Source organism: Lontra canadensis, unplaced genomic scaffold (assembly GCF_010015895.1).
Source record: "Lontra canadensis isolate GAN:19392208 unplaced genomic scaffold, GSC_riverotter_1.0 scaffold163, whole genome shotgun sequence".
Taxonomy (NCBI): Eukaryota; Metazoa; Chordata; class Mammalia; order Carnivora; family Mustelidae; genus Lontra; species Lontra canadensis.
The window spans coordinates 2,162,389-2,175,335 of record NW_022631157.1 but is presented as its reverse complement, the minus strand read 5'-3'; the positions used below and the strand labels follow the sequence as shown (position 1 = coordinate 2,175,335).

At 36.2% G+C, this 12,947-nt stretch overlaps 1 protein-coding gene across 3 annotated transcripts in view; it reads right to left on the bottom strand.

Moving 5' to 3' along the window:
- ATAD5 (ATPase family AAA domain containing 5) overlaps positions 1–12,947 on the bottom strand; it is a 44,846-nt gene that overhangs the window by 1,307 nt on the left and 30,592 nt on the right. For 2 of the 3 annotated variants that reach the window (XM_032845410.1, XM_032845408.1), the window contains exons 15-22: positions 11,956–12,126; positions 11,546–11,679; positions 10,749–10,842; positions 9,541–9,605; positions 5,166–5,346; positions 2,195–2,376; positions 620–1,479; positions 18–176 (exon numbers count right to left, since the gene is read on the bottom strand). In XM_032845410.1, the coding sequence (XP_032701301.1) occupies positions 18–176; positions 620–1,479; positions 2,195–2,376; positions 5,166–5,346; positions 9,541–9,605; positions 10,749–10,842; positions 11,546–11,679; positions 11,956–12,126 (1,846 nt within the window). The remainder of the gene's footprint in view (positions 1–17; positions 177–619; positions 1,480–2,194; positions 2,377–5,165; positions 5,347–9,540; positions 9,606–10,748; positions 10,843–11,545; positions 11,680–11,955; positions 12,127–12,947) is intronic. The other variant, XM_032845409.1, reaches the window with a different exon arrangement.

Sequence of the window (12,947 nt, the reverse complement as noted above, 5' to 3'; positions counted from 1 at the left end):
ATATAGAGCTTTTTTACCTTCTTTTACTTTTTCCTTGTTCTTTTAGCTTCTCAGTCCTACAAATGTTCCGAAGAGTTGGCAAGTACTCAGTTATACTAGCTTGTCTGTTACCCAGGTTCAGAAGGGATCGGCTAGAAAATACACTTTTAATGACTGCTATCCTCTTCCAGGCACTGCTGTAAATGAAAAGTAGTGCATTACTTTGGATTTTTACTGTCCAAGAGAAATGCAACAGTCCCGATCACAACCAGCTTCTGGTTTCTGCTTCTCTTTGCTTCTGGTCTAAATGAGATCAACCAGATTCCAGGTTAACTTCCTGTATTACTTTCAACACATCACTCCCTTACCGAAAAGAACCTAGAATGGCTACCCGCTCTCTGCCCCAGCAAATCCAAACTCCATTCCCTGTCGTTCTAATCTCTCTCATTTTTCTTCCCAGCAATCAGGCTGGTCTCCCTGTCTTATTAGAAGGTGCACTATTAATATTAAGGGTTTACCATGATCGATAAAGCCCAGCACTTCAAAATTAGTAAAAAGAAACTAATAGTTTCCTCTTTATCATTTATTATTATTTTTTATCATTTATTATTGAAAAATCAAAAGTAAAAGGAAGACTTACTCTACATTAGCCACCGACTGACTGAAGTATATGTTGCAGCGCTTCTGTGGAACATGAAGAGTAAGCTCCTTTGTTGGATCTCTTCCTGATTTCTTGCAAGAATTCAAGGTTTCCAGTGCTTTTGAAATAGTAGACGAACACTTAGTAAAGCTGAGAGCTTCTATAGCTGCCTTTAATTCTCCAGAGCTCCAACAAGTCCATCCATCACTGGTCTCCAGACTAAACTCATCACAGAGTCCGCTTTTCACATTTGTCCAACTGAAGTCATTTTGACCAAATTCCTTTTGATCTCCTACATCAGTTAAAACGGCATCTAAGTAGGACATGTTATCCAGGAACTCAGTGAGGGAATTTAAACACTGAGAAACAAGGGCAGAACGTTTCTTTTCTGCCAGTGTTTTAGGTGGACAAGGAACAGATTTTGTGTTAGACTCTACACATTGGTTCAGTTTCTTTGTCTCTAGATTGCTTTCTTTATCTCTGACTTTGCTTTCTTCTGAATTTGAGGAGGAAGATGTAGGGGAAAGGTTAAGAAATTCATTAGAGAAGGTCAATTCAGTGTCAAATAAATCACTATCATCTAGAATTACTATCTTTTTCTTTTTCTTCCTTTTTTGTGTCTTTTTCAATGGTTTCTCTTCTTCAGAATGTTTCCGAGCAACACATTTCATGTTTTTTGTTGCTGCACTGGTGTCCACACTTACTAATGAACCATAATAGTCTTCTGTTTCTGGAATGATATTAACAGGCAGTGGTAGAATGAACTCAAGATTACTATATAAGAAATCAACATTCTGCATTCGGAATTCTGTAAGAAGCTGGATGAACTGATGCCATTCTTCCTTTGTTCTGATTTTGTGCTGAAAAACAATTTTGAATGAAGAGGTGTTATAACAGAACACAGTCTGAACATTTTTCTACCTATATGAATATAGTGGCATCCTTATTCTATCTGAAAAGTAATATGTTGCTACCCTCTCATAATTTTATTAATCTGTACTCCTTAAATTCATCAGAATAGTTTTGAGTCTATAAAATAGAATTAGACTACTAATATTTGAAGAATTAAATATTTTTAAAAAGATTTTATTTATTTATTTGACAGACAGAGATCACAAGTAGGCAGAGAGGCAGACAGAGAGAGGGGAAGCAGGCTCCCTGCTGAGCAGAGAGCCCAATGTGAGGCTCGATCCCAGTCCTGGGATCACTACCTGAGCCAAAGGCAGAGGCTTTAACCCACTGAGCCACCCAGGTACCCCAAGAATTAAATTTTCTAATAGTTTATACCCCAATTCAATAGTGAGAACCTAATTTATTTAAAAACTACTTTTCTGAAAATTGTCTTTTTAATCTGAAATCTTTCTAAATTCTAGACTAAATCCTGTATATATGCATTTAGAGCACTGTCTATGCACCATTTGTCAAAGTAGTACAGTATGTTAAAATCAGAAATCTAAAGCCTATAAAAATTATAGGCAAATGTAAGTTAACCTTAAGATTCAAAAGATAGGAATGAGTGTTAGGAAGATGAAAAGGAATAAATATTTGATATCCCATATTAGATACTGAAAATACCTTTAGAAATGAAAATAAATCTTCGGATGGAGAAAAAATGTTCTTAAGGCCAAACAAGGTCTCAACACAGCCAGTATCACATTTGGGAAGATCTGTAGGACTTCTTTTAGTATTTTTAGCTTTATTTTTGGAATCAGGGCCATCTTCAGAGCAAACAAGTTGAACGTTTCTGTTATTTCCTCCTACAAAATTAATTAAAAAAAAAACCAACCCTTAGCCATCTATATTTTTAATAAACTATAGCAAACAATTATTTAAGACCTAAGATCCGCATTTTTGAGACCTATACTCCCATTTTGTTCTTCTCCACCTATGTATTTAATTCATAAAAAGTACAATAAAACACCATTTTTACACTATTTTTAGCATACAGGGGGTAAGAGGAGTGGGGGTAGGCTTACAAAACAATCCAAAAGAAGAAAGTGCAAAGGACTTTGAGCAGACAAGTTACAGAAGAAATACAAATATCTAATAAACTCATAAAAAGATGTGCAATTTCACTAGTGATCATGGAAATGCAAAAAAAAAATAAAAGATACCATATGCTTTTCACCTTTTAAATTGGCAAAAGTAAAACAACTTGGTAACCTAGTTTTCTCAGAGGTATATATTAAAAATCCACCATAAACTATTCATGGGAACATATATCAGGACAATCATCTTTGGGAGGGCAACCTGACAATACCTGTTGGAAAGTAAAAATGTATTCCAGCCTTTGGCCCAGCAACAATACTTCTAGAATTTTCTCCAACTGCAGTACTGACAGATATGCTCAAGGATATGTGTCTAGACATTCGCTGCATATTTTAATGACAAACTGACGATAACTTCAATTTCCTCTAATAAGTAATGGTTAATAAATTGTGTCACATCCATTCCCTATTATGGAATAGCACATAGCTGTGAAAAATAGAGGGACAGAATTGTACCCCTCTGTACATACCAACAAAAAATTCTCAAGTAAAAAACAGCAAACTGATTAACAGTATATATAGTATTGGTTAATTCTGCCAGATAAGTAGGTAGCGATATTTGTACACGCATAGATCAAGTTCTCACAGTGGCTAACTTTAAGAAGTGCAGAAGATCTTTTACTTTCTATTTTATATACTTCTGCACTATTTCAATTTCCAATGAGTACCTACCTGTGTTTTGTAGGAAAGACAGAAATAAAATGCATATAAAATATTTAAGAAAAGAAAGAATGCTATACCTAATTATTATCTTTTAAAGTTTCTTGTATAGCATTTTATATCCAACAGTATGGCAACAGTTACTAATTTGTTTTTTTTTTAAAGATTTTATTTATTTATTTGACAGACAGAGATCACAAATAGGTGGGGTGGGGAGAGCAGGCTCCCACTGAGCAGAGAGCCCGATGTGGGGCTCGATCCCAGGACCCTGGAATCATGACCTGAGTTGAAGGCAGAGGCTTTAACCCACAGAGCCACCCAGGCACCCCTAATTTGTTTTTTCTTTTTTTTTTTTTAATTTGTTTGTTCTAAAAGGATATTTACCATGTCTTATTTATCATATTTACTTCTAAGAAACATTTAAAGGCACAAGCTCACACTGAATTAAATATATACATTTGCCACTTTGAAATAGAAAAATATATTAAAATTCTGAAATGAACAAAGAGAAAAAAAATTGACAGGGGATTAATATTACAGAACTTCACATTGGTTTTATTTAAATATTTGTATATTTCCCAGAGCAGGATCTTTAACTATAGAACTGTGACTATGGAGCATGAAAACCACAAACTATCAACTTCTTCAGGGAAGAAACCATGTCTTATTCATGTAAACACAGGACCTGGCATAGAGAAAGCCCTCAATAAATGTTTGTGACTTCAATTAGGTAACAACGACCAAAGATCGATAAGAAATAAAACATTTCTGGAATGATAAATTCTTATGAAAAACAGAACTATATATAGACCACTAAAGAAGCTGAAAGAGAACTTACGGTCATATAAAAATAATTTATATATATGGAAAAGTCACCAATGTTTTTTTAATAAATAAAAAAAAAGAAAGCTAGTTGCTAAATAACAGTATTCTTTTTTTTTTTTTTTAAGATTTTATTTATTTATTTATTTGACAGAGAGATCACAAGTAGGCAGAGAGGCAGGCAGAGAGAAAGGGAGATGGGGGGAAGCAGGCTCCCCGCGGAGGAAAGAGCCCGATGTGGGGCTCGATCCCAGGACCCTGAGATCATGACCTGAGCCGAAGGCAGAGGCTCAACCTGCTGAGCCACCCAGGCACCCCTAAATAACAGTATTCTAATTGTTTGTAAGAAACTGTGATTATAAGGCGACTGAGTGGCTCAGTCAGTTAAGCGTCTGATCCTTGATTTTGGCTCAGGTCATGATCTCAGGGTAGTAAGATAGAGCCCTAAGTGGGGCTCCACACTCAGGACAGAGTCTGCTTGAGATTCTCTTTCCCTTTCCCTCTGCCCCTCCTGCTTCTGCACACATGCTCACTCTCGAAAATAAGTAAAATCTTAAAAAATAAAAAAAGAGGGGCGCCTGGGTGGCTCAGTGCGTTAAAGGCTCTGCCTTTGGCTCAGGTCATGATCCCAGAGTCCTGGGATCAAGCCCTGCATCGGGTTCTCTGCTCGACAGGGAGCCTGCTTCTTCCTCTCTCTCTGCCTGCCTTTCTGCCTACTTGTGATCTCTGTCTGTCAAATAAATAAAATCTTTAAAAGAAAAAAAGTTTTTTTAAAAATAAAAAGAAACTATGCTAATAAATTTATAAGTAACAATTTGTTCCATGTGTAGTTTAACTCTACCCACACTTAATGTTTATAAAATTTTCACCAACAAAGTTGACATACATATATTTTCAAGATTAACACGATACCTGGATGCTCAAAATTTTGAAGATCTTTCAGATTATTTTGGTACAGCACGTACTTTAATGTAGGGTCCTACTGTAGAAATTTCTTTTATAACAGATCAACTTACGACAAAGGGATAATGGCCTTTCTTCTAAAAATCCACCTCCACTTCTAATCCAGAATTGTAAGTAAAGGATACTTTTTCTGATATCACAAGCATTTGTAGTTAACAATGTTATAAAGTCTTTCACATCAGTTCTAAAGTTCTCAGCCAAGCAGATCATCTGTAAGTAGCTGGCAACATTTAGCTGAGAAAAAGAAACAGAGAGAAAGAAAAAAGAAACATGGTAAATGGCAGAATTAACAGAAATACATCAGTAATACACATTTAAAAGTAGGACAAATTTCACTAAAATTCATACTATCTTAGCTCTTGAGAATGAAACTGATCTGGAAAAATAAAATAAAGGAATATACTTCCCAAATTAAATATTTTATATAACCTTATTTCAGTAACCGTATACAGTCTAAAACATCAAGGAAACTTTTATGGGAGATTTTCTATAAACCCTGAAGGCAATTTTATTAAACCTTGAGAAATTCCCTTAGTATTAAATAATGGTACAACTTGATAGAATATTTTACAGCCATTAAAACTATAAATATGAATACTATAATAATACTGATAGAGTATTATTATACCAGAGTTAGAAAATTCTATCAATGCATGTACAAATGCATAAATGTAAATAAACAAGAAACATTAGGGGAAAAAACCAAAAAGCAAAACCCATGAGATTTCTTTTTTTTTTTTTTTTAAGATTTTATTTATTTATTTGAAAGAGAGAGAGAAAAGCTAGAGAGAGAAAGAAAGCATAAGCAGGGGGAGAGGTAGAGGGAGAGAGGGAGAATCACGCTCTCTGTGGAACAGGGAGCCCGATGCCGGGCTCCATCCCAGGACTCTGGGATCATGACCTGAGCCAAAGGCAGAGGCTTAACCAACTGAGCCACCCAGGTGCCCCCAAATTTTCATTTTATTTAATGTTCCATCAATATTGCTATGACTTTTTTTGCAAAACAACAAAACATATACTATTCTCTTCCCACTGTTTTTGGAAAGCTTCTTACCTGGAAAAGCTAAAACAAATAAAATTACATTTACATTCTGCAGATTTTACAAGACCACTAGCATTTTTATTTTAAACAAGACAATTTAAAAAATGATTTCTCCTATTAAATCTCTGACCTCATTCTATGTACATACATTACTCCTGCATACTTCTGGGACTTCTGCTTCACAATCTAGGAATTCTGCTTTCATAATGAACTACCTACTATCAGACAAACCTTGCCATCAGTAATAATGATAAACTCCATCACCAACTACAAATAAATAAAAAAAGCAAATGATTTGAAGGGACAAGAGAGTAACCAAAAGCAGAAGATAACTGAAGGGAAAATCAACAATTAGACAAAAGAAAATGGCCCTGGGTGAATCCCCACCCCCATCTCATCCCCTCTAAATCGATTTCTGACTTAGGGCAGGATGGAGCAGCAATAGCTAAAACTCAGAAAGTCACAGTGTTACAGGCTTTTACCAGAGGACAGAGTTTGGAATGCTGGCAGTAGTTGGAAAGTGAGAGGGGATGTCTGTGAAAGTAGGGAAACAGATTCTAACTAAAGAAGACTGCAAATCCCTGGCTGACACCTGAACTTCACATGTGTGAGCCTGTCTGAAAGCAGGCAGCTAAAACTAAAAGAACTGGGCAGAAATATTAGCTGCTACATATTACAGGAGAGTATTTATTCAGAGGAAGAGAACCGAATCCAGAGTATCTACAACATATCACTCGCAAAGTAGAGGATAAAACTCTAAACTCTAAAACTATGACACATACAAAGAAGCAGGAAAAGTAACTAACTCCTCAGAGACAACCAATAGATTTAATCACAAAGTGAAGAAGATGGGAGACAAACCATAAGACACTCTTAATCTCAGGAAACAAACTGAGGGTTGCTGGAGGGGAGAGGGAAAGGGGGATAGGGTAGTTGGGTAATGGACACTGGGGAGGGTATGTGTTGTGGTGAGCGCTATGTATTGTGTTAGACCGATAAATCACAAGCCTGTACCCCTGAAACAAATAAGACATTATATGTTAATAATTTTTAAAAAGGAAAAAAAAAAAGATGGCAAAGATGTTGAAATTGGCAGAATTTGAAAACAGCTAGTAAAACTATGCTTAAAGAAAACTGGCTCATAATGAATAAGAAAGTCCAGCAGACAGGCGCCTGGGTGGCTCAGTGGATTAAAGCCTCTGCCTTCAGCTCAGGTCACAATCCCAGGGTCCTGGGATGGAGCCCCACATCAGGCTCTCTGCTCCGCAGGGAGTCTGCTTCCCCTCTCTCTCTGGCTGCCTCTCTGCCTACTTGTGACCTCTGTCTGTCAGGTAAATAAATAAAACCTTTAAAAGAAAAAAAAAGTCCAGCAGAAAAGTAGAAACCATAAAAAGAAGGAAACAGGGGTGCCTGGGTGGTTCAGTCATTAAGCATCTGCCTTCGGCTCAGGTCATGGTCCCAGGGTCCTGGGTTTGAGCCCCACACTGGACTCCCTGCTCAGTGGGGAGACTGCTTCTCCTTCTGCCATTCCCTCCATTTCTGCTGTCTGGCTCTTAACTCTCTGTCAAATAAATTTTAAAAATCTTAAAAAAAAAAAAAAAAAAAAAAAGAAGGAAACAGCAAATGTAAAACTAGAAATCATAGTATCAGAATAAAAATTTTACCAGATGAGCCTCGGAAGAATGGAGGTGGCAGGAAAAAAGTGTCAATTAAATTTGAAGATTAATCAATATAAATGATCAAACCAAAAGTACAAACAGAAAAAAGTTGGGGGGGCGGTGGAGAACAGCATGCCTCAGTGGCCCCTGAGACAATGTAAAATGTCTAACATACTTATAATTAAACTCCCAAGAGGGAAAGAGAAAATGGACATGAAATAAATTTGAAAAATTAAGTTTAAAAATGTCCCTCATTGAAGGAATGACATGTATTTACAGATTGTAGATATCCAAGAACCACAACCAGGATAGACATGAAGAAAAATAACACCTAGGCACATCACAGGCAATTGCTGAAAACTCAAGTTAGGGGCGCCTATGTGGCTCAGTCAGTTGAGCCCTTGGCTCAGGTCATGATCATGGGGTCCTGGGATTGAGACCCACATTGGGCTCCCTGCTCAGCAAGGTGACTGTTTCTCCCTCTGCCCCTCCACCCTGTTTGTGCTCCCTCTCTGTCATGCTGTCTTAAATAAATAAATGAAATATAAAAAAGAAAAAAAGAAAAAAGAAAACTGGGGTGCCCGGGTGGCTCAGTGGGTTAAAGCCTCTGCCTTCAGCTCAGGTCGTGATCCCAGGGTCCTGGGATCGAGCCCCGAATCAGGCTCTCTGCTCAGCAGGGAGCCTGTTTCCTCCTCTCTCTCTGCCTGCTGCTCTACTTGTGATCTCCGTCTGTCAAATAAATAAATAAAATCTTAAAAAAAAATCTTATTAAAAAAAAAAAAGAAAAGTTAAAGAGAATATCTTGAAAGCATCCAGAAAATAATGACATATTACACAGGAGGGGAAAAAAAAGGTGACATAATCAGAAATACCACTGACCAAAAGAAAAAGGAATAACATCTTTAAAGTACTGACTCAGGGCACCTGGCTGGCTCAGTTGGTAGAGCATGTGATTCTTGATCTCTGGGTGATGAGTTGAAGCCCCATGCAGGGTGTGCAGCCTACTTAAAAAAAAAGTACTGATGGAAAAACTGAGAACCCAGATTTCTTTTTTTTTTTTTAAGATTTTATTTATTTATTTGACAGAGAAAGATCACAAGTAGGCAGAGAGGCAGACAGAGAGAGGGGAAGCAGGCTCCCCGCTGAGTAGAGGGCCCGATGCAGGGCTTGATCCCAGGACCCTGAGATCATGACCTGACCCAAAGGCAGAGGCTTTAACCCACTGAGCCAGCCAGGCGCCCCTGTCCTAATCCACTTCAAATGGCCTAGAAACCACCCACCAACATCCTTCATAAATGTAGACACGAAAGTCCCCAACAATATATGAGCAAATCAAATCCAGAACTGTAAAAAGACATAACACATCATGACCATATTATCCTAAGAATGCAGGACTGCTCTGACATTCAAAAATCAACTAGTATCATTTGCCATATTAATAGAATTAAAAAGATGAACTATATGATTGCTTCAAAGGTAGAAAGTATCTGACAAAATTCAACACCATTGACAATAAAAACACAGCTAACTGATGAAAATCTATGAAAATCAGCTAATATCACACTTGCTGATAAAAGAGTGCCTACTTTAGCCCCAAATTCAGAAACAAGGCAGAGATGTTCATGTTTAACTCCTATTCAACAGTGTACTGAAGGTTTGCTGGCACTATCACATTAAACCACCCTTTATAGAGTTGTGACGTGATTTATGATCAGAATGAAAACTTACAAGCGAAGGAGTAGTGAAATTAATTTCTTCAAAACAGCCATCAAACATTAAACTAAATGTTGGATCTAGAGGAAAAAGAATTTTTAAAAAACCATTAAGACTACTCAATTCATTTTTCCAGTTACTTTTTCTATGAAAATATTCTATATTTCATGGATAATGAAAATATCATGTAAATTATAAATCATTAAAGGAACTAAATTTGTCTTGACCTAAAGTAACTTGTGATCTTTAATTAAAATACCATGTACCCTTTGAGTAACATGATTTATATCCGTATTTTTAGAGTACAATCACTAACAGTCAAATGAGCCATTAATTTGTAAGCGGCGTCTAACATAAACACATTTTCCTACAGAAATCCACAGCGGAGATACACTACTGAATATGTGCAATGAAAAAATATTAGAAAACAGTGTCATAATTCAGTGTTTATAATGAAACAAACAAACCAACCAACCTGTATGAGTCTTAAAATTGAACACGGAATGTAAATTACTAGGAAGGTGGACCAACTCCAGGGGCACCTGGCAGGCTCAATCGGTGAACTGTGTGACTTTTGATCTTGGGGTCATGGGTTCAAGCCCTATATTGGGTGTAGAGATTACTTAAAAATAAAATCTTAGGAAAAAAACAAAAAGGAAGTGGACCAATTCCATTAGGCTGACTATGGCTTACTTTGACAAAATATGAAATAATTCATATGGAAGTGTTCTCAGGGAATAAGGAATGGCTAAGTTCAATATTAAGGCACTGCAGAAAAAATTTTTTATGGGCTCCATAAAAAGTTCTGACCAGCGAGTAACATTTGGTGATCTAATTATAAGTATGAAGAAGAGGCATAGAGAAAGATCTGTTGTCGCCCCTACCAAAACCCCTTTCCTGGATAAAATTTCTTTACCTACATTCTATGCTGTTGTAGGCATCCTAAATATCTAATACTCTACACAGTGATTCAAAGTAGTATCCAGTTCCACACCACTGCTATTCGCAGGGTAATACAGTAACTTTATAATTACTCAAGGTTGTGGATCGAAAGCAAATTTAAGTAATTCTTCACTTAAAAAATGATCTAGGAGCCTCCAAATTTTAGGAAAAAAGACTTAATTTACTAGCAGACTTTTAAAGGAACGTTTTTAACTAAAATGAGCAGCTTTCTCAAAATATTTAAACCAAAAGTAATTAGTTGCAAAATCATTGTTACTTACCACTAGTAGTAAGAATCACAGGTCTCTTAGTTGTTGCCATGAATGTTTTGATTGCATTTAAAAACCCAGCATCTTCTTCAAAAATGACATCAACCTAAGAGCCATTATGACAATAATACTGTATTGAGTAACAAAACATGTACTGGATATGTTACATATACATAATAGATATAGTATATGTCTGTTAGAGACAAAATTTATGAATTTATGAAATTTATGAACAATATGATTCAGCCCATACTGAAAGCTTAAAATATTTTGAACTATTAAAAGTAAAAAAAAAATTATCAAATATTAAACCAAAAAAATGGAGTCACCTATAATTGGACAAGTATGAGTCAGAATAATTTCTACAATCACTGAATAATAATTAATAATCCTGAATTGCATTAATCATCCTTCTGAAAAATTCTTCTATGGTTGACAGTTTCACTCACTTTAAATTCAAACAGATTACATTGGGTACCCGGGCGGCTTAGGCAGTTAAACACCGGACTCTTGATTTCCACTCAGGTCATGAACTTAGGGTCCTGAGATCGAGCCTCACATCTGACTCCGCACTCAGGATGAAGTCTGCTTGAGACTCTCTCTCTCCTTCTGCCCCTCCCCCAACTCGGGCATACACACACATGCTCTCTAAATAAATAAAATCTTTAAAAAATTTTTTAAACATTTAAACAGATACAAGTATTCCCAGCTTCCTTGGCTATTTTACAATACTTTATAGTAACACATATAGTAACCCTTAGGGTAAGTTCTTACTATGAGATAACATAAATATATGCCCATGAGCCTACCTCCTCAAAAAGAATGAGAGATGTTGCATTTTTCCTGTTGGGTTCCTCAGCTCCAAATTCTTTGACATTTGACTTAGTTGTGTTCGCAGATTTAGTCTGAGTAATTGGTTTTTGTTCACAAGAATTTTTTATTCCTGCATAAATAAAATATTAGTATTTTAGATAAAATCAACTTTTAATAGAACACTGGATGCTTCTACGGAATAAACTCAAACTGAAACCCCCTATCAAAAATTAAACAAAGGGGAAAAACTGAAACAAAATATCAAAACTCTTATATGTAGGACCTTCAGTATAGCTGAGGTTTAACAAATGGCAACAGAAACTCAGGAAATATGATAAAATTTTTATGTTTCAGGGTCATTAGTATTAAAAACTGTCATATACATTTTGTACATTTAATGCCTTACCTTTATTATTTTCCAGGAGTACTACTTCATTATTTTTTGGCTTGGAAGACACTTTAAAATAATTTGCCAAAGTTTTAGGTGGAAGTGTTCGCTTTGGTATGTTAGTTTGTGGTGATGGTGGAGGAAGTTTCCTTGGCGATGTAAGAACTTTCTTAGGGGAACTTAATTTTTCTGCCAAAAACAAATTTACTGAAGGATGAGTATTCTAAAAGTTAAACGGATGGTAAGATCAAGTTATTCACAGTCTATACTTCTACTCTTACCAGCTAAAAATTAATATAGAACTTTCCTTTCATTCTCATATTCAAATACTGTATACAAATAGTACTGTACTGTTACAGTTATTCTATTATCAGAGAAGGTAAAGCCAGTCATTTGGAAAAGACATTCTTTTCCAAAGAAACATACATCCTTGAAGCAAAGAATGTTCAGAATCCCTCCATTCACTTTCTCTCCATCAGCTGGAGTTCAGAAGAGGCTGGAGGAAACGTGATAATGGTGTATACGGAGATATACCTGCTATCCAACTTCAGGTTAGCCCTATAGTAAATGGATACTGCAAGCAGAGAATACATTTTTCTAGAGATGTAGTGAAGGACAGACAGAAGTTCTACAGTCCCAAGCATTTATTCCAGAGCATGTCCTTTACTCCCCTCTAAGTGCTCTGATTCAGTCTTCACATGTACAAATTCTGTTTATTATTTTTTACACCTCATTTCCACAGATCTTATCATATCCTTTGTATATTACAGGTGTTTGAAAACTGAGTTTGCCACTTGCAACGACATGGACAGGATAGATTACTCAGAAGGATTTTGCTAAGTAATGGCACAAAATTAGTCCTAAACTAAATGCTGCTATCGCCTCCCCTAATACAGCATAAAAGACCCAAAACAATCAAACTTAGAGAAAAAATTGGGCATGGTAACACAGAAAATATAAAAGGACCCAAGTCCAGCTTCTAGAAATAAAAACTATAATGTGTGAAATAC